General features: G+C 37.0%; 1 protein-coding gene across 1 annotated transcript in view; it reads right to left on the bottom strand.

Annotated features, from left to right (window-relative positions):
• SCAMP1 (secretory carrier membrane protein 1) overlaps positions 1 to 22,878 on the bottom strand; it is a 109,616-nt gene that overhangs the window by 22,777 nt on the left and 63,961 nt on the right. The window contains exons 7-8 of the mRNA XM_060093078.1: positions 3,890 to 3,991; positions 274 to 391 (exon numbers count right to left, since the gene is read on the bottom strand). Of these exons, the coding sequence (XP_059949061.1) occupies positions 274 to 391; positions 3,890 to 3,991 (220 nt within the window). The remainder of the gene's footprint in view (positions 1 to 273; positions 392 to 3,889; positions 3,992 to 22,878) is intronic.

The raw sequence follows: 22,878 nt of genomic DNA, 5'->3' as shown, positions 1-22,878 counted from the left end.
AATGAGATTGACTCTTCAATTGATAAAAGAAGCCCTCAGTTAACAGAATTTAAAAATATTCCCTATCTATGGGAAACATTAAACGTGATGCAATTTTCTAAAATTTATCTATGCATAACTTTTAATTGTAAAAAGTAATCCTCAGAGAGCAAACTTGCATAAGAACAACAAACAAATGGCTTGAGGTTACACTAAATAAAGAGCAAAATGGGAAAATGAGAACTGAATATCAGGCTCACTAAAAAAAATTTACAGACATAAAATTTCACTTACCTTTTTAAACATAACTAGTGAGATGACTGCTGATGCTGTGAAAAGTGCTGCTATGATTATCATCATGATTCCAACAGGAATACTTTTGTTGAGACCAGTAAGGGATGAAATCCAACCGCTATGAAATTAAAAGAAGAAAACTAAAATTAGGCAAGTAAGTTAATGCACAATTTTTAAAAACAGCATAATAACTAACACATTTTCAGCACTTAAAATCCAAGCAACATTCAAGTTCTTTACATGTATTAACTCATTTAATTATCACAACAACCCGCTACGATGTATGCTATTTTTTTTTTTTTTTTTTTTGCGGTACACAGGCCTCTCACTGTCGTGGCCTCTTCCGTTGCGGAGCACAGGCTCCGGACGCGCAGGCTCAGCGGCCATGGCTCACGGGCCTAGCCACCCCCCGGCATGCGGGATCTTCCCGGACCGGGGCATGAACCCATGTCCCCTGCGTCGGCAGGCGGACCCTCAACCACTGCGCCACCAGGGAAGCCCCTGCTATTTTTAATCCCTATTTTACAGATAAAAAACTGAGTCACCAAGATTATTCAGTAACTTGCCCAAGGTCACACAGCTAATAAAAACAGCACAGTCTGAATTCAAACCTAAACACCAAAATCCAGAGCCTTAAATGTGTACCATGAGATTTTACATTTTTTAAGCCTATGATTTCATTATTATTTTTTAAAGTTCATTTTAAATTCTGCTTAATTATGTAAAAAAAAATATTTGAGAACCATATATTCAACAAAGGGCTAGTATCCAAAATATATAAAGAAACTTCAAAGCTCAATAGTAAAAATAAATTCTTAAAATTAAAAAGTTTCAATTAGAAAATGGGCAAAGGACTTCCGTGGTGGTCAGTGGTTAAGAATCCACCTGCCAATGCAGGGGACACGTGTTCGATCCCTGGTCGGGGAAGATCCCACATGCCGTAGGGCAACTAAGCCCTGCACCACAACGACTGAGCCTACATGCCACAACTACTGAAGCCCACGCACTCTGGGGCCCGCGTGCTACACTACTGAGCCTGCGTGCTGCAACTACTGAAGCCCGCGTACCTAGAGCCCATGCTCCACAACAAGAGAAGCCACCGCCACAATGAGAAGCCCGCGCACCGCAACGAAGAGTAGCCCCCCACTCGCCTCAACTAGAGAAAAGCCCACGCGCAGCAATGAAGACCAGTGCAACCAAAAAAAAAAAAAAAAAAGAAAATGGGCAAAGACATGAAGAGACATTTCACCAAGAGGATATATAGATGACAAATAAGCACATGAAAAGATAAAACGTCATGAGTCATTAAGGAAATAAATATTAAAACCACAGCAAGATATCATTACACACCTATCAGAACAGCTTAAAAAAAGAAGTAGTGACAACACGAGAGGCTGGTGAGGATGTGGAGGCTGAATCACTCATATGTTGTAGTTGGGACTGTAAAATGGTACAGCCATTTTGGAAAAGACTGTCAGTTTTTTAAAAACACTGAACAGGGAATTCCCTAGCAGGTCCAGTGGTTAGGACTCCCTTGGCTTTCATTGCCAAGGGCCTGGGTTCAATCCCTGGTCAAGGAACTAAGATCCCACAAGTTGTGGTATGCAGCCAAAAAAAAAAGAATCTATAAATAAATAAATAAATAAATAATTTAAAACACTAAACATGCAACTTCCATATGAACCAACAATTACATTCTTCTCTTGGGTATTTATCACAGAGAAATGAAAACTTATGTTCACATAAAAACTTGTTCACGAATGTTTTTAGCAGAATAGCCCCAAACCAGGAACAATCCAAGGTCCCTTGGACTTGTGAATGGTTAAACAAACTGTGGTCCATCCATACCATGGATGCTGCTCAGGAATAAAAAAGGATGAACTACTGAGACACAACAACCTGGATAAATCTCCACAGCATTATGCTTAGTGAAAAAAGCTAAAGTTTACAAACTGTATGATTCCATTTATATAACATTCTTGAAATGACAAGCAGATTAGTGATTGCTGGGGTTAAGGTGGGAAGTAAGTGCGGCTATAACGGGCAGCATAAAGGATCCTCTGGTGATGGGAATGTCCTGTGTCTTCACTGAATCAATGTCAAGATCCTGATTTTGATATTATACCATAGTTTTACAATATGTTACCACTGGGGAAAACTGGATAAAGGATACTTGGGATCTCTCTGCATTATTTCTTGTAACTGTCTGTGACTCTACAATTATCTGAAAATAAACAGTCTAATTTTTTAAAGTCTGCTAAATTACATGAGGTCTATCTTACAACCGGTCACCTTGTATGCACCCTCACTAGCAGATTCCTGTGCTATTTAGTCACCTCACAGGCTGCTGTGCTCAATTTTAACACTTTTTTCTAAGTCTGTTCTAAAAAGCAAAAGAAGGGCTTCCCTGGTGGCGCAGTGGTTCAGAATCCACCTGCCAATGCAGGGGACACCGGTTAGAGCCCTGGTCTGGGAAGATCCCACATGCCGCGGAGCAACTAAGCCTGTGCGCCACAAATACTGAGCCTGCGTGCTACAACTACGGAAGCCCACACGCCTAGAGCCCGTGCTCCAGAACAAGAGAAGCCACTGCAATGAGAAGCCCGTGCACCGGAACGAAGAGCAGACCCCGCTCACTGCAACTAGAGAAAGCCCGCATGCAGCAACGAAGACACAATGTAGCCAAAAATAAATAAATTTATTTTTTTAAAAAAAAGCAAAAGAAAATTATTTAGGTTTCATTAGAATACAAAAAGTGCTGTTAACATAAGCAGTGTATTTTTTAAATTAAACATTTAAAACATTTCCTTTCTCTCAAATGCTAAAGACTAAACACTTTTTAAAATCATAATGAATGCTACTCTTTCCTAGAACTGATTTAAAATACCCAAATAAATTCTCTGCATGTATATATGCCCGTTAGATCTGCAAAGCTATCAACAGTTGTCTGACTTCCAGTGACTACTCTAATTCAGTAGCATACTAAATGTTAAGTCTTCAAATACACTCTAGTTACATGATCGTTTCAGTTTATGTACGTAGCGCAGCAAAGTTGCCTCGCACATGCTTTTAGCTTATAAAAATTCAACTGTACGCAATGGTTGTAAGAGAAAGAAGAGAGGGAGGGATGATTTTATACATAGGTACTCTTCTATGCACCACTTCATTCAAGGAATGTTTGTTCCAGAGTGTCTGAAGAGAGATATAAATCTATGACCTTCTAACCTGTGTCCAAATAGTCTCAGTTTCTGAGGGTCCCCCACTGAGCGAGCATTTTGGCAGGCTAAGAATGATTCTATTTGTTTAAAGATATATCCATATATGTGCATGCAGCGACTCCACTTTTCAAAGACGTGTGTATGTGTGCACACACATTTGTGTGTGTATGAAAATATATGTTTGTATACCTAAAATAGTGCTTTACACGTAACAGATAGCCTTTTCTTAAATTCCTTCAAAGGTTATTCCTTAGGAAACTTTTAAATTGCATTTTTTATTATTTGTATACTTTTGCTAATCTGGTTTTTCTATGTCAAATATTTTTAGGAATCCAAAAATTATATTAGGATACTAGATGAACAGATTATAACTAGAGTAATTAAAGTAAATGACTTACCAGTTACCCCAATTATGAAATCCTGCAGCCTGGAGTACATGTACAGCAAACTGACAAATATAGACGAAAAAGAATACAAAGAATCTGAATGAACTGTCACTCCTGTTTTTAAAAAGGAAAAGAGTAGGGAGAAAAAGAAAGGGGAAAATGTCATTGTTCTCAATGCCTTTACATTCACTTGTAGACTGACATTCAAACATTAAAAAATATTTTTAAAAATACCAGTGGCAACTACCTGAGACTTGAAATTAAAATAATAACATAATAATGTATGTGAACCGTTTATCCAAATACTAGACGATGTTGTTATTATGATTCCAGCCTCACTTTGTCTTTTCAATTTCCAACTGCACCGCAAAACATCTTGGCAAAAGAAAAATTATTTGTTTTCCTTTTATTTTTTATCAAATAGCTTCACTGAATTATAATTAACATACAATAAACTGCAAGTATTTATAATATACAATTCGGTAAGGTTTGACATAAGTATATAACTATGAACCTTCTCTAATCAAAATAGTGAACATATTCCAAATTTTCCCTTGTGTTCCTGGTTAATCCCTCCCTCCCCACCCACTGCTTTCAGTCACTATAAATTCGTATTTCAGAGTTTTATTTAAATGGGAATCATACAGTATACACTTTTTTCTTGTCTGCCTTCTTTCATTCAGCACATTTTCAGATTCACTCATGTTGCTGCATGTAACAAAAGTCCATTCTTTTTCATTGCTGAGTAGTATTCCATTGTATAGTACCACCACAGTTTGTTTACTCATTCACCTGTTGATGATCAGTTAGATTGTTTCTAGTTTTTTACTTCTATAAATAAAGCTGCCATGGACATTCATGCATATGTCTACATATGAACATATATTTCTTTTTCTCCTGGGTAACTACCTAGAAGTGGAATGGCTAGAACACATAGACAGAAGTTTAACTCTTTTTTTTAATTAATTAATTTTATTTTTGGCTGTGTTGGGTCTTCGTTGCTGCGTGCGGGCTTTCTCTAGTTGCGGCGAGTGGGGGCTACTCTTCGTTGCAGTGCACGGGCTTCTCATTGCAGTGGCTTCTCTCGTTGCGGAGCATGGACTCTAGGCACATGGGCTTCAGTAGTTGTGGCATGCGGGCTTCAGCAGTTGTGGCACATGGGCTCTAGAGCGCAGGTTCAGTAGTTGTGGTGCGTGGGGCTTAGTTGCTCTGCAGCATGTGGGATCTTCCCGGACCAGGGCGCAAACCCGTGTCCCCTTCATTGGCAGGCAGATTCTTAACCACCGTGCCACCAGGGAAATCCCAAGAGTGTCTTTTAAAGAACAAAAATTGGATTTCATAAAAAGACAAAACTTATCAATTTGTTCTTTTATGGATCTTGATTTTATTGCTGTATCTAAGAAATCTGTGCCAAAGACAAGGACACAGTTTTTTTTCTTGTCTTTCTCCAGAAGTTTTATATTTTTTTGGTTTTACATTTAAGTCTATGTCCCTTTTTTAGTTAATTTTTAAAATATAGTATGAGGTATGGATTAAAGTTCTTTTTTGCATACAGATACGCAATTATTCCAGCATAATTTCTTAAAAAGACCATCCTTTCTATACTGTATTACCTTTGTACCTTTCTAAAAAATCAGTAATATATATATGGGTGCGTTTATTTCTGGACACTCTATTCTGTCTCATTGTTCTACATGTCAACGTTTATGTCAATACAATTACCTGGTTTTCTAATAAGTCTTCAAATTTGTAGTGTTAATCTTCCAACTTTGTTGTCCTTTTTCAAAGTTGTTGTGGCTATTCTAGACTATTACATTCCTATATACATTTTAGAATCACCTTGTTCATTTCTATAAAACAACATGCAGGGATTTTTACTGGGATTGCATCACATCTATAGATCCATTTTGAGAGAATTCACATCATCATAATGTTGAGTCTTCCAATCCATTAACAAGGTATATCTCTCCATTTATATTTTCTGCATAGATGATTATGTAATCTGTGAATAAAGACAGTTTTACTTTTTCCTTCCTAATTTGATGCCTCTTACTTGATTTTCCAGCCTGTTTATACTGCCTAAAACTTCCATTTCAATTTGAATATAAGTGGTGAGAATGAACATCCTTATCTTGTTCTTGATCTTAAGCAGAAACCCCTTTCAGTCTTTCACCATTAAGTATGATGTTAGCTGTTACAGTTTTTCATAGATGCCCTTTATCAAGTTGAGAAAGTTACCTTTTATTCCCAGTTTATTGAGTGTTTTTATCATGAAAGTGATTGTTGTTAGATTTTGTCAAATGCTTTTTCTGTATCAATTAAGATGATCATGTGGGGCCTCCCTGGTGGCGCACTGGTTGAGAGTCTGCCTGCCGATGCAGGGGACACGGGTTCGTGCCCCGGTCCGGGAAGATCCCACATGCCGCGGAGCGGCTGGGCCCGTGAGCCATGGCCGCTGAGCCTGCGCGTCCGGAGCCTGTGCTCCGCAACGGGAGAGGCCACAGCAGTGTGAGGCCCGTGTACCGCAAAAAAAAAAAAAAAAAAAACAACAAGATGATCATGTGGTTTTTCTATTTTAGTTTGTAATATGGTGAATTACAATAACTAATTTTCTAATATTAAACCAACCTTGAATTCCAAGAATAAGCTGCACCCACTTGATCATGACACAGTATCTTTAAACATACTGTTGAATTTGATTTGTTTGGCAAGATTTTCAAATGTCCTAAGTTTACTCCATTCCTGTTCATCCCAGTGACTATTCCAACCCCAAAACACATTTTTGGAAGTCTTCATTAGAGAAGATTTGTCCCTTCCACTTCATTTACTTATCATTTGTTTATGTGAGCATGGCTCATAGATATTTTTTTTCTTGTTAATTATTATCTTGCTTTATTATCTATGTACCAAGAAACCAGAATATCAGAATGGTTAAAATTATATATGTAATATATTCTCTGAATGAGGGCCTCATAAATAGACTAATTCTAAAGGCTTCACAACAGCTATTTCAGTTACCGAAGACGGATCTTTCTACTTAGTTCCAAGCTCACAGATATAGTCTAGAAGCTGAAACTGCCTAATAACAACCTCTAAGAAATCTATTACAAGGTACAGAATATGTTTTAAAATTTAAGCTGTCCTACTAAAAAGGAACTACTTCTAAAACATTGCTCTCAAATACAAATGGAGGAAGGTAAAAATTGGTTCGCCTTCCTCTTTTATAGGTACAGTTAGTACCTATAAAAGCACAGCTAGTATACTAAGTTGATGAAATGGAAACCTCAGAGCCCTTAAAACTCATTTTTTCTACTTTTACTATTGAAGGAGGCTAAATATCTTTCTTGATAGACTGTGTTTGCCTCATTTTATCAACCAACTTTCCTGTTTCTGGACAAGGAGACAGTAAAATTCATTTTGTGTACATTTACCATGCTAATACAAATGATTATTTTAAAAATATTTCAACTTTCTCTGAGATTTAAACTCCATGTGCCAGCACTTACTCAACTATCTGGACTCTTACAAGGTCTTACAACTATCTGGACTCTTACAAGAGTGCACAAATCTTCCTCTATCTAATCTATCCAAATTATTACAAATGTAAAATCAAATTCAAATTTTTTTTTTTTTGTAGACACATTCTTTGTGTGGCCAAAAATCCTGTTTGCGGTGGTCACACCACAACTAGATTAGAATGTGGGGAAGCCCAACAAACAAGTGTTAATTTAAATTTATTTATTTATTTATTTTTGCTGTGTTGGGTCTTCGTTTCTGTGTGAGGGCTTTCTCCAGTTGCGGCAAGCGGGGGCCACTCTTCACTGCGGTGTGCAGGCCTCTCCCTATCGCGGCCTCTCTTGCTTCGGAGCACAGGCTCCAGACGCGTAGGCTCAGCAGTTGTGGCTCACGGGCCCATTTGCTCCGCGGCATGTGGGATCTTCCCAGACCAGGGCTCGAACTCACGCCCCCTGCATTGGCAGGCAGATTCTCAACCACTGCACCACCAGGGAAGCCCCCAAATTCAAATTTTTAAAAGGTTACTTTGTTTTTAACTATACAAGCAGTCACTGAAAATATAGTTCTTCACATCAAAACAATATAAAAGGGCTTCCCTGGTGGCACAGTGGTTGAGAGTCCACCTGCCAATGCAGGGGACATGGGTTCGTGCCCCGGTCTGGGAAGATCCCACATGCCGCGGAGCGGCTGGGCCCGTGAGCCACGGCTGCTGAGCCTGTGCATCCGGAGCCTGTGCTCTGCAACGGGAGAGGCCACAACAGTGAGAGGCCCGTGTACCGCAAAAAAATTAAATTAAATTAAATTAAAATTAAAAAATTTTTTTAAAAAATAAAAAAGTGAATCTGACTCCCCTGTGAAAACGATTTTACAATACCGGGTTTCAATTCCCTGTCAAAAGCCTAAAATTTATTAAAGACATATGCAAAAAATTGAGGTAGTCATAGTGCTCGAAAGCACATTAAGTATAAATAATTTCCCGTATACTAAACAGTAGAAAACTCTGTGAAGTGTAAACTTAAACAATACAATCATCACATGAATTTCAAGTTCATTTGAGTTGCTTTAAGAGCCAGGTAAGGCTGCGAAGCTCTTACAGGGCCAGATAAGCACTCCCCACCCCTCAAGTGGAGGGCTGTACCAGAGCCAGAATCAGAAAAGGTCCAGAAGAAAAAACATCATTGCGGGTGTAGACAATGTCTATTGGCATACCAAAGCAAAGGCGATGGGTCTTGTATATAGAAAGAGGTTACAAAGCCGACTGTTTAAACAACCCAGCTTGTACACAGCCATTTTAATCCAAAGAAGAAAGAGTAGAACTACAGTTAGAAAAACACTATCAACTGACTTAAGCTAAGTAGTTTTAAATTGTAATCCGCCTCAGTTTACAGTGAAGTACCTGTATTCAAGTATTTTGAATATTTATTCATAATAGATCCAACTATGTAACCAATTTCTTCATCAGAATAGATAACTAAATAATAAAAGCTTCCTATTGCTTGCCATCCTGGCTCTTCCAGATCAAAGCCTATTGGAAAACTTAATCTCAAATAAGCCAGTTGTTTTTGGTTTAACTGTCTTCAAATAACATACTGACAAGTTATAGTACACCTTTCATAAAAATATCCTTCCCTATATTATTATTAAAAATCTCAGAAAAACTGTATTAAGATCACATAAACCTTTTATTTCACATTACATATCAATAACAGAGATTAATCACAACTACAGTTTGAGGAATCAGGGAAGACAAAGTATTTCATTATTTTAAAAGGGAGAACAGAAATTTTACATTTAACCAAAATAAATGGGTACAACTTAACTAAAGTACTAAACATTTTACTTTTGGTAACTCAGCATAGTAGTTAAGAGCATGTAGCTTTAGAGAAAGATTTGAGTTTGAATCCAGACTCTTCCAGTTAAAGTTGTGTAACTTCAAAGAAAATTTAGGCCTAAATCTGAGATTTTCTATTTGCAAAATAGGAACAACAGTGGAATTTACCTTTATATGGATGAAATAATACATGTAAAGTGCTTAGTGGGGGATGTACAGGCACATAGGAAAAAATCAATAAATGTTACTTGTTGGTACCTCTCTTACACCAGTACAGTACTGCACTGCAAACAATTTTGCTCACAGAAGTAATATTCTGCCTACAGAAGTGACATTTGGCTTCTGATAAAATCTTGAAATTTTCTGGGACATGGGTGGTAACTTCATTACTACCAGAATCAAGTAATACATGAAATTCCTGATGATGCAGATGATGTAAAGGCAATAGAATAAAAAGGAACCTAAGAAATACAGCTGCTTTCCTTGTCTTAGTCACTTTAAGATGCAAGGCTATCTAAACCAGCCTCATTCTCCCCCTAATGCTTTTGTGCCAAAATCAATTCTTTCTCCAAGAACAGGGTTCCATAAGTAGGCTTTAAAAGGCAGCACCACGAACCCACCCAAATTGTGCATAATATTTTGCATGTCTGCATCTTTTTAGGAAGAGGAGTCACAAATTTTAGATTCCCATTGGAATCTGTGATACAAAATCTATTAAGAACACTCACTAGCCTAAACTAAAATGCATAGAACTGGGATGGAAGGGACCCTAGACTTTGTCTTCTTTCCATCTGTGTTCTGCTAAAAGCAGGGGGCATAATAAAAAGTTTGTATGTAATGAAATTTTAAACTTGGACAATTTTTTTTTTTTTTTTTTTTGCCGTACGCGTGCCTCTCACTGCTGTGGCCTCTCCCGTTGCGGAGCACAGGCTCCGGACACACAGGCCCCGCGGCCATGGCTCGCGGGCCCAGCCGCTCCGCGGCACGTGGGATCCTCCGGGATCGGGGCACGAACCCGTGTCCCCTGCATCGGCAGGCGGACTCCCAACCACTGCGCCACCAGGGAGGCCCTAAACTTGGACAATTTTAAACCTAGTCCACAACCTGGGTTCAAGCTTTGGATCTTCTATACTTAATTGACTCCCTATTTTGCAATATCAGCTAACATTTGTTCAACATTATGTGCCAGGAACCATGGCAAACACATGCATTACCCATTTAATGCTTACATTACCCCCATGAGGTAGACACTAATATTGACTCCATTTTACTGATGAATGAACAGATTCAGAGAGGTTAAATGATCCAAAAACAGAGCTAGTAACAGAAATGCTGAGACCTGTCTGTGTACACTGATGTTTTTAACCATGTGATAAAACTATCTCTAGGATGTTATTTTAATTCCATCTCGTCCAAGAAAGCTAATCATCAATCAAAAGAATACCACTATCTACATTAAATTAATCCCAAATGCTCAGTCTTTCTTATATGAGAAGATTATAAATTTTTTCATTTGTAATAATTTAGGTTCTTTAAAATACTTCCTTTTAGAAAAAGTCAGGGAGGATACAATAGACAGAATAGTATTTTGCAGGTAATAAGAAAATAGGACTATAATTTACTAAAACTTTTACTTGATTAGTCAAAGATTTTCTTGAGTGACAACTAAAATCTCACAGTTGAATTGCAATTCAATTTAGAAAGCATTAAACAGCTAAACGCAGCCAATGGCCAACCATTTTCAAATTACCTTTGAACAGCAAAACTAATTAATTTAAAGCAAAATAGAAGTCAAGTTAACATTGGTTAGACTCTAGATCACAATTAAACTGTTTTCATCATATTACACAAGGCTCTTATCAAAGAGAAAACTTAAGAACATATATTTTTTTCCTACAAATATGCCTCTAAGACACTTCTGTCAACAAAGAATACTGAACAATAATACAGCTTGAGTTTTGAGGTATCTAGCACTCTTATTTTAAATAAGAAATTTAAAATAACTATGATTAATATGTTCAAGACTCCAGTCAAAAAGGTAGATACCATGAATGAAGAGGACTCTCAGCATATAAGTAAGCTAGAGAAAATAAGCAAATGACTATGGTAGAAATGAAAACCATGGTAATAGACATGAAGAATACCTTGGACAAGCTCATCAATACACTCAATACAGCTGAGGGTGAACTTGAAGATAGAAACTATACAAACTGAAATGCAAGGATTAAAAGAGTGGACAAAACAAGAACAGAGCATCTAAGAGCTGAAGGACAATATCAAGCAGTCTGACATACATATAACAGTAATTCCAGAAAAAAAAAAAGAAGTGGCAGAAGAATTACCTAAACAGATAATGACTGAGAATTTTCCAAAATTAACTAAATACTCCAAATGACAAATCCAAGAACATTAGAGAACACTAAAGATACACACCAAAACACACACAAATGAACACACAAACATGCACATCATAATCAAAATGCCCAAAATCAGAAATAAGGAAAAAATCTTGAAGGCAGAAAGAGAAAAAATACTTTAAAAACAGAACAAGAGGGGCTTCCCTGGTGGCGCAGTGGTTGAGAGTCCATCTGCCGATGCAGGGGACGCGGGTTCGTGCCCCGGTCTGGGAGGATCCCACATGCCGCGGAGCGGCTAGGCCTGTGAGCCATGGCCGCTGAGCCTGTGCGTCCGGAGCCTGTGCTCCGCAACGGGAGAGGCCACAACAGTGAGAGGCCCGCGTACCACAAAAAAAAAAAAAAAAAAAAAAACAGAACAAGAATTATAACAGACATCTCATCAAAAGCTCTGCAAGCCAGAACACATCAAAGTGACGTTTAAAATATGGAAAGAAAAAAAAACTGAACTCAGAATTTTATACCCAGTAAAAATATCTTTCAAAAATGAAAAACTAGGGCTTCCCTGGTGGGAACTTCTCAACAGTGGTTGAGAGTCCGCCTGCCAATGCAGGGGACACGGGTTCGTGCCCCGGTCTGGGAAGATCCCACATGCCACGGAGCGGCTGGGCCCGTGAGCCATGGCCACTGAGCCTATGCATCTGGAGCCTGTGCTCTGCAACGGGAGAGGCCACAACAGTGAAAGGCCCACGTACCGCAAAGAAAAAAAAAAAAAAAAAGAAAGAAAAACTAAAGGACTGGTTACCAGCAGACTTGTACTAAAAGAAATATTTAACAAAATTCTTCTGACAAAACAATTATGATATGAGACAGAAACTTGGGTCTAAACAAGAAAATGAAAAGTGATGAAATGGCTTTAATGAAGTCCATTATAAAATTCATTTCTATTTTTAATTTTTATAAGAGACAACTGTCTAAAGCAAAAGTAATTGCAATGCACTGTGTATTTCTAGTGTATGTAAAAATAAAATACCTACCAAAAATAGCACAAAGAACTAGGGAAGAAAATGGGAGTAATCTTTTGGGATGTCCTTACAGTACACATGAATAGGAATATTATAATTTGGACATAGACCAAGACAATTAAAAATGTATACTATAAAAACTCAGGCATCACTAAAAATGATTTTGATAAGAGGTAGAAATAATGAAGACATAGGAGAACATAAAATTATTTACAAATACTCAATTGATCCAGAAGAAGACAAAAAGGAATAAAAAAGAAACAAAAGTTGGAACTAATAGAAAATAGTTTGTAAAAAGACAGATTCTAATCTAATCAGATCAATAAATGTAAATGGCATAAATGCACAATTAATATAGATAGACTGCCAACTTGGATGCAAAAGCAAGACCCAAATAAAGATTGCCTACAAAAAAAGTCACTATAAATATAAAAACATTAGTAGGTTAAAGGTAAAAGAATAGAAAAAGATATAATATGCAAACATAAATTAAAAGAAAGCTGGAATAGTTGTCATAATATCAGATAAAACAGATGACATAAAAGGATTATTATACCAGCGATAATGAGGGAAACTACATAATGATAAGGAATTCAAAGCACAAAGAAAACATATCATAAATATATATCTACTTAACAAGAGTGTCCAACTACATGAAGATAAAACTAAAAGAAGAGAAAAATCCATAATTAAAGTTGGAAATTTCAACATTTTGTCAATTCTCAGGAACTGACAAAACAAGCAGACAAAAAATCAGTATGAATACAGAAGACCTGAACAACACTATCAACCATTTTGACCACACTGATATTAACAGAACATTTCATCCAACCAAAGCAGAATATACATTCTTTCAAGTGTACACAGAAGGAAGTGTCAGTTTCAGAGTTTTTAAATCCCCAGCACTGCTACATTCTCTATGGATTTTCATATCAGCTTCTACCCTCAATCTATTCTATATTACTATGGTTGAAAATTAAGAAAATCAGCTTTACACAGATATACAGTTAGAAAAGGGAGAACCTTAAGCTCTCTGAAAGGAGAATACCAAGGGTCCTTTCATCACACTAGAAAAACTACTATAAAATAAGCCACATAAAAATTAACAGACCATTTTCCTTCTCCTCACTCTCAACACCCAGCTGGTACAGAACTTTGTAATGAATAGTAAGCTCTTAACTACTGTGGATAAAGAACCATTCAAGAAATAAACATTGCCAGTAAATATAGCCGACCTTTGAACAACGGGTTAGGCGTTCGGACCCCACCCCCACCCCAGTCAAAAATCCACATAGAACTTTACAGTCAGCCCTCTGCATCCAAGGTTCCACCTCCACATATTCAACCAACTATGGACCATGTAGTACTGTAGTAGTATTTATTGAATAAAATCCACGTATAAGCGGACCCAAGCAGTTCAAACCCATTTGTTCAAGGTTCAACTGTATTCTAAGATTAATTAACCCACTGAACAGAGATCACTGAGTTACCTAGATTCTCTGCATATTAAATAATAATGTAAACATAATAAAGTAGAAAGGAAAACAGGAGCCCTAAATTTCTAGTCTGAAGGCCTAGGTGAAAATCTTAACAACTAATGAGCCACTAGAAAGATTCTAAATATTAAACAATATAAAGTACTGAACAAGACTTGTAGGCTCTAAAGCACTATATATTTATATACACATGTAAGAAGCTAAACAGTAGGTTCCTCTTGCAGGTATAGAAAGAATATTACCCTTCCTTAAGATAAATTTAATATGAGACTTCACTTTGGAATCAAAAAAGAAAAATTCTCTTTTTCTGGTTATACAAACAGGATGAAAAAGAGTCAAGTTAATTACAAAAGTCAGTATTTTAACGTACATTAAACTAACTTGAAAGACTATTTAAACAACATAAAAATGAACTAATATCAACTCCTGAGCTTTGGATGTTTTTACACTTAAAATCAAATATAAAGTATCTTTTTACAGAAAAAATTTGATTGACTTTCTGGTTCATACACTAGTATAACACTTTTCAAGATGTTAAAATAGTGTTATAGTTCAATTATATTTAATTTTTAATTTCAATTAGCAAAATATTCCAACATAAAAGGTGCAATATCCCTACATATACTAAGTATGTTCTAAAGAAACAGGACCAAAAATATACTGTCTACTGCCCAGAGATAGCTTACTTTTAAAAAGTATACCTGAGGGACTTCCCTGGTGGTCCAGTGGTAAAGAATCCACCTTATAATGCAGGGGATGCAGGTTCGATCCCTGGTCAGGGAACTATGATCCCACAATGCCACGGGAAAACTAAGGCCGCACGCCACAACTACTGAGCTTGCACGCCTCAACTAGAGAGCCTGCATGCCACAAACTACAGAGCCCATGCGCTCTGGAGCCCGCACACGACAACTAGAGAGAAGCCTGCGCACTGCAACGAAGAGCCTGCGCACCACAACGGAAGATCCTGCGTGCCACAACTAAGAGACCCAACGCAGCCAAAAATAAAATAAATAATAAATCTTAAAAAAGAAAAAGTATACCTGGAAGAAGCTTAGAAGTAGCAAACCATCCTACCTACAAGTAAAAAGCTGAACAAACTGAAAAGTCAACAACTCTTCTTAGATCTGAAAGAGAAGTGAAGCCAGAGGGCTAACTGCAACCCCAAAACTGGGAGACAGATAGATGAATACAGAGAATCAAAAGTTATTAGAGCAAAAACCCATAAGCAGAAACCTCTGCAGCAACCATTGCCAGGGGAGGAATTCTGAACTGTAATTGACAAGAGGCTCAGAGTGGACAACTCTGAAGAGTTAAAAACTCCAGGGAGACCTAGTCATATGGGGAATCCCACACATTTGTGAATTTTACCAACAACAGCTCAATATGGTTCTCAGAGTGAATTCTTTAGAGAAAAAAATCCCCTCGGGCTTCCGGGAGGAGATGGGGAAACTGAACCATCTGCAAATACTCTAGAGCACTCTGTTCTTAACAAGGACTGCCCTCAGGAGAAACTAATTAACCAGAGCCCAACCTGCTGCGGTTTTATTAGAGCCTAACCTACATGAGGAAACAGAAATACCCAACTCCAGCCCACTGTAGGCCAGCCTGTCCCACCTGAGGAGAAGGAAGGACTGAGAAGCACTGGTGCAGTTCACAGTCCAGAGGCTCAAGCTAACTGAGAGACAGAGACCTAATCACAGGCCTACAGAACGCTTCCTCTCCCCCACACCTTACCATCACATTACTTAAAGGTCTATTTACAGCAGTTCCTTTTACCTAGTACATCATGTCCAGCTATCAAGTAAAAATTACAAGACATACTAAAATGCAAAAAACAGTTTGAAGAGATAGAGCAAGCATCAGAACCACAGTCAGATATGACTAGGATGTTGGAATTACCAGATCAGGAATGTACAACTGTGATTAATATGCTACGGGTTCTAATGGATAAACTAGACAGTATGCAAGAACAGATTAGCAATGTAAGCAGAGGTGGAAATTCTAAGCACCCAATAAATTAATTTTATTTTTACGGTTCCAAATATGACAGAAAAGCTGGTGTCAAACACATCCCTACCAAGAGCAACTAGAACAGTAGGATAAAATGGGAAAAAAAAAATCTGCTGAAGCATCCAGGAATAGAGAGACCATGATTCTGGGGTGGAAGAGATCTACAGAAATGTAAGCGGACTTTCTACGGCCTCAATTCATTTTTCCTGAATGCAAGACAATAAGTTGAAAATTCAGATTCTGCCTGCAGAGAGTGCTGCTGCCAGGGAACAGACAAACCAACTGAGATTTGGCAAATTCACAGGACTCGCAACACAAAACTAAGGATGCACTGTAACAAAATACTGATGAGAAGTGAGAAGTGAGAAGCATAAAACTGGCCCAAACATGCAGCCAACTTTTCTCTCAAGGCATGTACCAAATACAGAAGCTAGAGAGATAAGCAGAGCCTCTGAAAGCAGAGGAGACTTTTCTGCAGTGTTCCCTAATGGGAAAAGGATTAGAACAGCAATTCTGAAACTTTTGGTCTCAGGACCTCTTTATTTTTGAGCATCTCAAGGAACATTTGCTTATGTGGGGTTATAGCTCTTGCTTTACCAAATGAGAAACTAAAATTGAGAAATATTTAAAGCATTCAACTAATTTTTTAGATAATAAATTGCTTACAATAAAATAACATTTTCATGAAAACTGAAAAAAAACAGCAAAAAGAGTAGCATTACTTTATATTTTTGCAAACCTCTTTAATGTCTGGTTTAATAGAAGATAGCTGCATTCTCTTTTCTGTTTCTACATTCAAACTCTTTGCAAGTCATGTAAGCCTCTGGAAAATTCCACTGTATACTTGTAAGAGAACAACATCTTAATGTTATTATGAAATAGTTTTCATGTCATGGACCCTCTAAAAGGATGTTGTCCTCTCTCCCTTCTCCCCTCTAGGGATCACAGGACTATACTGTGTGAGTCCAGGACTTGCTGAGGGAGGAGCCCAAGTGAACATATCAGGTTCTCAATTAAAAACCTAGAGGGTTAACCTCTATGCCTAGGGCAGAACCAGACATAGACAGAAATTAAACAAAACTGCAACTCAGCCTTAACTCAGCTCAGCCCCTGACTTATGCTCTAGCTGACAAGCATGGCAAAGGTGAACTTGCTCTGAAACAACTGAACATCATCAGAATCCTCCACAATTCTTTATTCACCATATCCAGATTCAATCAAGTCTTGTTAAGTATACCAAAAGATGCACTGTATGATTAAATACCAAGAGTAAAATATGGACAATACAAAACAAATTCACAGAGCATTCTAGATACTGAAGTGTGCACACAAAGACATTAACAAAATTTCATAAGAATAAAATCTTTAAAAAATGTTCAAGTACACATGGCAAAAATGAAAGAAACTACTGAAATTAAGAATTTAATACATGAGTTTATACTGGGATAAATTCCTAGAAACATACAACCTGCCAAGTCTGAATCATGAGGAAATAGAAAATCTGAACAGATCGATTACTAGTAAGGAGATTGAATCGGTAACCAAAACCTCCCAAAAACAAAAGTCCAAGACCACATGGCTTCATTGGTGAATTCTACTGAACATTTAAAGAAGAATTAATAACAATCTTTCTCAAACTCTTTCAAAACACACAGAAGAGGAGGGAACACTTCTAAACTCATTTTACAAGGCCAGCATTACCCTGATACACCCTAGTGTACCGAGACAAGTACACTACAAAAAAAGAAAATTACAAGTCATTGTTCCTAATGAACGTAGAGGCAAAAAACCTTCAATAAAATATTAACAAGCCAAATTCAAGAACAAATGAAAAGGATCATAAAACACAATTAGGTGGGATTTATTCCAGGGATGCAAGGATGGTTCCATATCCACAAATCAATCAATATGATATACCATATTAACAAAATAAATGAAGGATGAGTATCATATGATCATCTCAATAGATGCATAAAAAAGCATTTGCAAAAATTCAACATCGATTTATGATAAAAACTCTCAACAAAGAGGATATACAGGGAACATACCTCAACATAATAAAGGTCATATATGACAAGCCCACAGCTAACATCATACTCAATGGTGAGAAGCTAAAAGCTTTTCCTCTAAGATCATGAATAAGACAGGGATGCCCTCTCTCACCACTTTTATTCTACATAGTATTGCAAGTCCTACCCAGAGCAATTAGGCAAGGAAAAAAAAAAATCCAAATCAGAAAGGCAGAAGTGAAATAGTCACTATTTGCAGATGACATGATATTTACATAGAAAACCCTAAAGACTCCACCAAAAAACTGTTAGGACCAATAAACAAATTCAGTAAAGTTAGAGGGCACAAAATCAATATACAAATATCTGTTGTGTTTCTATACACAAAAAATGAACTAATAGAAAGAGAAATTAAGAAAAAAATCTCATTTACAATTGCACCAAAAAAAGAAGAAGAAGAAAATGCCTAGGGAAATTTTAGCCAAGGAGGTAAAAGACCTACACAATGAAAACTATAAGACACTGATGAAACAAACTGAAGACATAAATAAATGGAAAGATATTCCACACTCACGGATTGGAAGAATTAGTATTGTAAAATGACCATACTACCCAAGGCAATCTACAGATTCAATGCAATTCCTAACAAAATACCAATAGTATTTTTCAGATTCACAGAAATAGAACAAACAATTATAAAATTTGTATGAAACAAATAGATCCTGAGTAGCCAAAGCAACTTTGAGAAAGAAGAACAAAGCTGGAGGAATCATGCGCCCTGCCTTCAAACTATATTTCAAAGCTATAGTAATCAAAACAGTATGGTACTGGCACAAAGACACACACATACATCAATGGAACATAATAGAGAGCCCAGAAATAAACCCACACATATATGGTTAATTAACATTCTACAAAGGAGCCAAGAATATATAATGGGGGAAAGGATAGTCTCTTCCATAAATGGTGCTGGGAAAACTGGACAGCCACATACAAAAGAATGAAACTGGACCACTATTTTAAACCATACACAAAAATTAACTCAAAATGGATTAAAAACATGACCATAAGACCTGAAACCATAAAACTCCTAGAAGAAAACATAGGTGGTAAGCTCCTCAACATCAGTCTTGGCAATGATTTTTTGGACTTGACTCCAAAAGCAAAAATCAACCAGTAGAACTACATCAAATAAAAAAGCTTCTCGGGACTTCCCTGGTGAGGCAGTGCTTAAGAATCTGCCTGACAATGCAGGGGACACAGGTTCGATCCCTGGTCCAGGAAGATCCCACATACCATGGAGCAACTAAGCCTGTGTGCCACAACTACTGAGCCTGCACTCTAGAGCCTGCGAGCTACAACTACTTAGCCCACGTGCCACAACTACTGAAGCCTGTGCACCTAGAGCCCATGCTCCTCAACAAGAGAAGCCACTGCAATGAGAAGCTCACACACTGCAAACAAAGAGTAGCCCCCGCTCACTGCAACTAGAGAGCCCACACGCAGCAACAAAGACCCAACACAGCTTCAAAAATAAGTAAATAAAGACCTGACCTTTAAAAAAAATCTTAAAAAAAAAAAGTTCTGTACAGCACAAGAAATCGTCAACAAAATGAAATCTACCAAATGGGAGAAAATATTTGCAAATCATATAATAAGGGGTTAATATCCAAAATATATTAAAAATCTCATACAACTCAATACCAAAAAAACCCCTAACAATCCAATTAAAAAGTGGGCAGAAAATCTGAATAGATATTTCTCAAACAAAGACACACAGATGGCCAACAGATACACAAAAAGATGCTTAATGTTGCTAATCATCAGATAAAAGCAAATCAAAACCACGAGATATCACCTCATGTCTGTTAGAACGGCTACTATCAAAAAGACAAGAAATAAGAAGTGTTGGTGAGGAAGATGAGAAAAGGGAATGCCTGGGCACTTGATGGAAATGTAAACTGGTGCAGCCACTGTGGAAAAGGGTATGGAGGTTCTTCAAAAAATTAAAAATAGAACTACCATATGATCCAGCAATTCCACTTCTGGGTATTTATCTGAAGGAAATGAAATCATTATCTGAAAGAGATTATTTGTAATCCCATTTTCGTTGCAGCATTGTTCATAATAGCCAAGGTATGCAAACAACCTAAGTGTCCACTGATGCAAGAATGGATAAAGGAAATGTAGTGAGTGTGTGTGTGTATAGTGTGTGTGTATATAAATAAAATGGAATATTATTCAGCCTTAAAGAAGAAGGAAATCCTGCCATTTCCAACAACATGAATGAACCTGGAGGGCACTACACTAAGTGAAGTAAGCCAGACAGAGAAAGAAAAATAGTTCAAGCAGAATTTTTTAAAAACAAAGTAGAACTCATAGAAACACAGAGTAGAATGGTGATTACCAGTGGCTGGAGTAAATGGGGAGAAGTTGGTAAAAGGATACAAACTTTTAAGATGAATAAGGTCTAAGTATCTAATGTAGAACCTAGTGACTACAGTTGATAATACTGTATTCTATAATTGAAACTTGCTAGAGGAGTACATTGTAAAGAAAGAAAAGGTAAATATGTGAGGTGATGGATGTGTTAACTCAATTGTGGTAATGCTCTCACAATGTGTATGAATATCAAAGCACCATGTTGCATACCTTATATATATTACAATTTTTTCAGTTATACCTCAATAAAGCTAAAAAATGAAGGTGAAATGAAAATGTTGTCAAACAAAATTTAAAGGAATTCATTGTCTGTAGACCTATAATAAAAAATGATAAAAGAATAGATGAAAAATAGAATAGTTTATTAATCTAAAAGGTAAAGAAAGAAAAAGGTACGTAACAGATATGCTTTATATGGTAAGTAGTAGCTATAAATATTAGATATAAATTCATGTACATCATTAAAGATAAACAAAAATGTAAATAAACTACATATAATTTTAATGTAATTACATATGTGTAATTACATCAAACATAAATCGACAAAAACTCCACTTAAAAGACTAGATTATCAGAAATTTCTTCTTACAACTCTCTTTATTAGCTGTATTTTGTATATTTCTTCCTATTGATAACATGCACATAACCATGTACAGAAATGCAAATATCATTTCAACTTTTTCTTTTATAGAGCAGGTTCCTATTAGTCATCAATTTTATACACATCAGTGTATACATGTCAATCCAAATCACCCAATTCATTACACCACCACCACCACCACCCCTGCCACTTTCCCCCTTTGGTGTCCATACGTTTGTTCTCGACATCTGTGTCTCAATTTCTGCCCTGCAAACTGGATCATCTGTACCATTTTTATAGGTTCCACGTATATGCATTAATATACGATATTTGTTTTTCTCTTTCTGACTTACTTCACTCTGGATGACATTCTCTAGATCCACCCACATCTCAACAAATGACCCAATTTCGTTCATTTTCGTGGCTGAGTAATATTCCATTGTATATATGTACCACATCTTCTTTATCCATTCATCTGTCGATGGGCATTCAGGTTGTTTCCATGACCCAGCTATTGTACATACTGCTGCAGTGAACATTGGGGTGCATGTGTCTTTTTGAATTATGGTTTTCTCTGGGTATATGCCCAGTAGTGGGATTGCTGGGTCACACGGTAATTCTATTTTTAGTAGGTTAAGGAACCTCCATACTGCTCTCCATAGTGGCTGTATCAATTTACATTCCTATCAACAGTGCAAGAGGGTACCCTTTTTCTCCACATCCTCTCCAGCATTTGTTGTTTGTAGATTTTCTGATGATGCCCATTCTAACTGGTGTGAGGTGATACCTCATTGTAGTTTTGATTTCCATTTCTCTAATAATTAGTGATGTTCAGCAGCTTTTCATGTACTTCTTGGCCATCTGTATGTCTTCTTTGGAGAAATGTCTAATTAGGTCTTCTGCCCATTTTTGGATTGGGTTGTTTCTTTTCTTCATATTGAGCTGCATGAGCTGTTGATATATTTTAGAGATTAATCCTTTGTCCACTGATTCGTTTGCAAATATTTTCTCCCATTCTGAGGGTTGTCTTTTCATCTTGTTTATGGTTTCCTTTGCTGTGCAAAAGCTTTGAAGTTTCAGTAGGTCCCATTGGTTTATTTTTCTTTTAATTTCCATTACTCTAGGAGGTGGTTCAAAAAAGATCTTGCTGTGATTTATGTCAAAGAGTCTTCTTCCTATGTTTTCCTCTAAGAGTTTTATAGTGTGTGGTCTTACATTTAGGTCTCTAATCCATTTTGAGTTTATTTTTGCGTATGGTGTTAGGGAGTGTTCTAATTTCATTCTTTTACATGTAGCTGCCCAGTTTTCCCAGCACCACTTATTGAAGAGACTGTCTTTTCTCCACTGTATATCCTTACCTCCTTTGTCATAGATTAGTTGACCAGAGGTGCGTGGCTTTATCTCTGGGCTTTCTATCTTGTTCCATTAATCTATGTTTCTGTTTTTGTGCCAGTACCATATTATCTTGATTATTGTAGCTTTGTAGTATAGTTTGAAGTCAGGGAGCCTGATTCCTCCAGCTCTGTTTTTGTCCCTCAAGACTGCTTTGGCTATTCTGGGTCTTTTGTGTCTCCATACAAATTTTAAGAATTTTTGTTCTAGCTCCGTAAAAAATGCCATTGGTAATTTGATAGGGATTGCGCTGAATCTGTAGATTGCTTTGGGTAGTATAGTCATTTTCACAATATTGATTCTTCCAATCCAAGAACATGGTATATCTCTCCATCTGTTGGTA

This window comes from Mesoplodon densirostris, chromosome 3 (genome assembly GCF_025265405.1).
Source record: "Mesoplodon densirostris isolate mMesDen1 chromosome 3, mMesDen1 primary haplotype, whole genome shotgun sequence".
NCBI classification, from domain to species: Eukaryota; Metazoa; Chordata; class Mammalia; order Artiodactyla; family Ziphiidae; genus Mesoplodon; species Mesoplodon densirostris.
The sequence above is the reverse complement of the archived record's forward strand: the minus strand, read 5'-3'. Positions and strand labels throughout refer to the sequence as shown.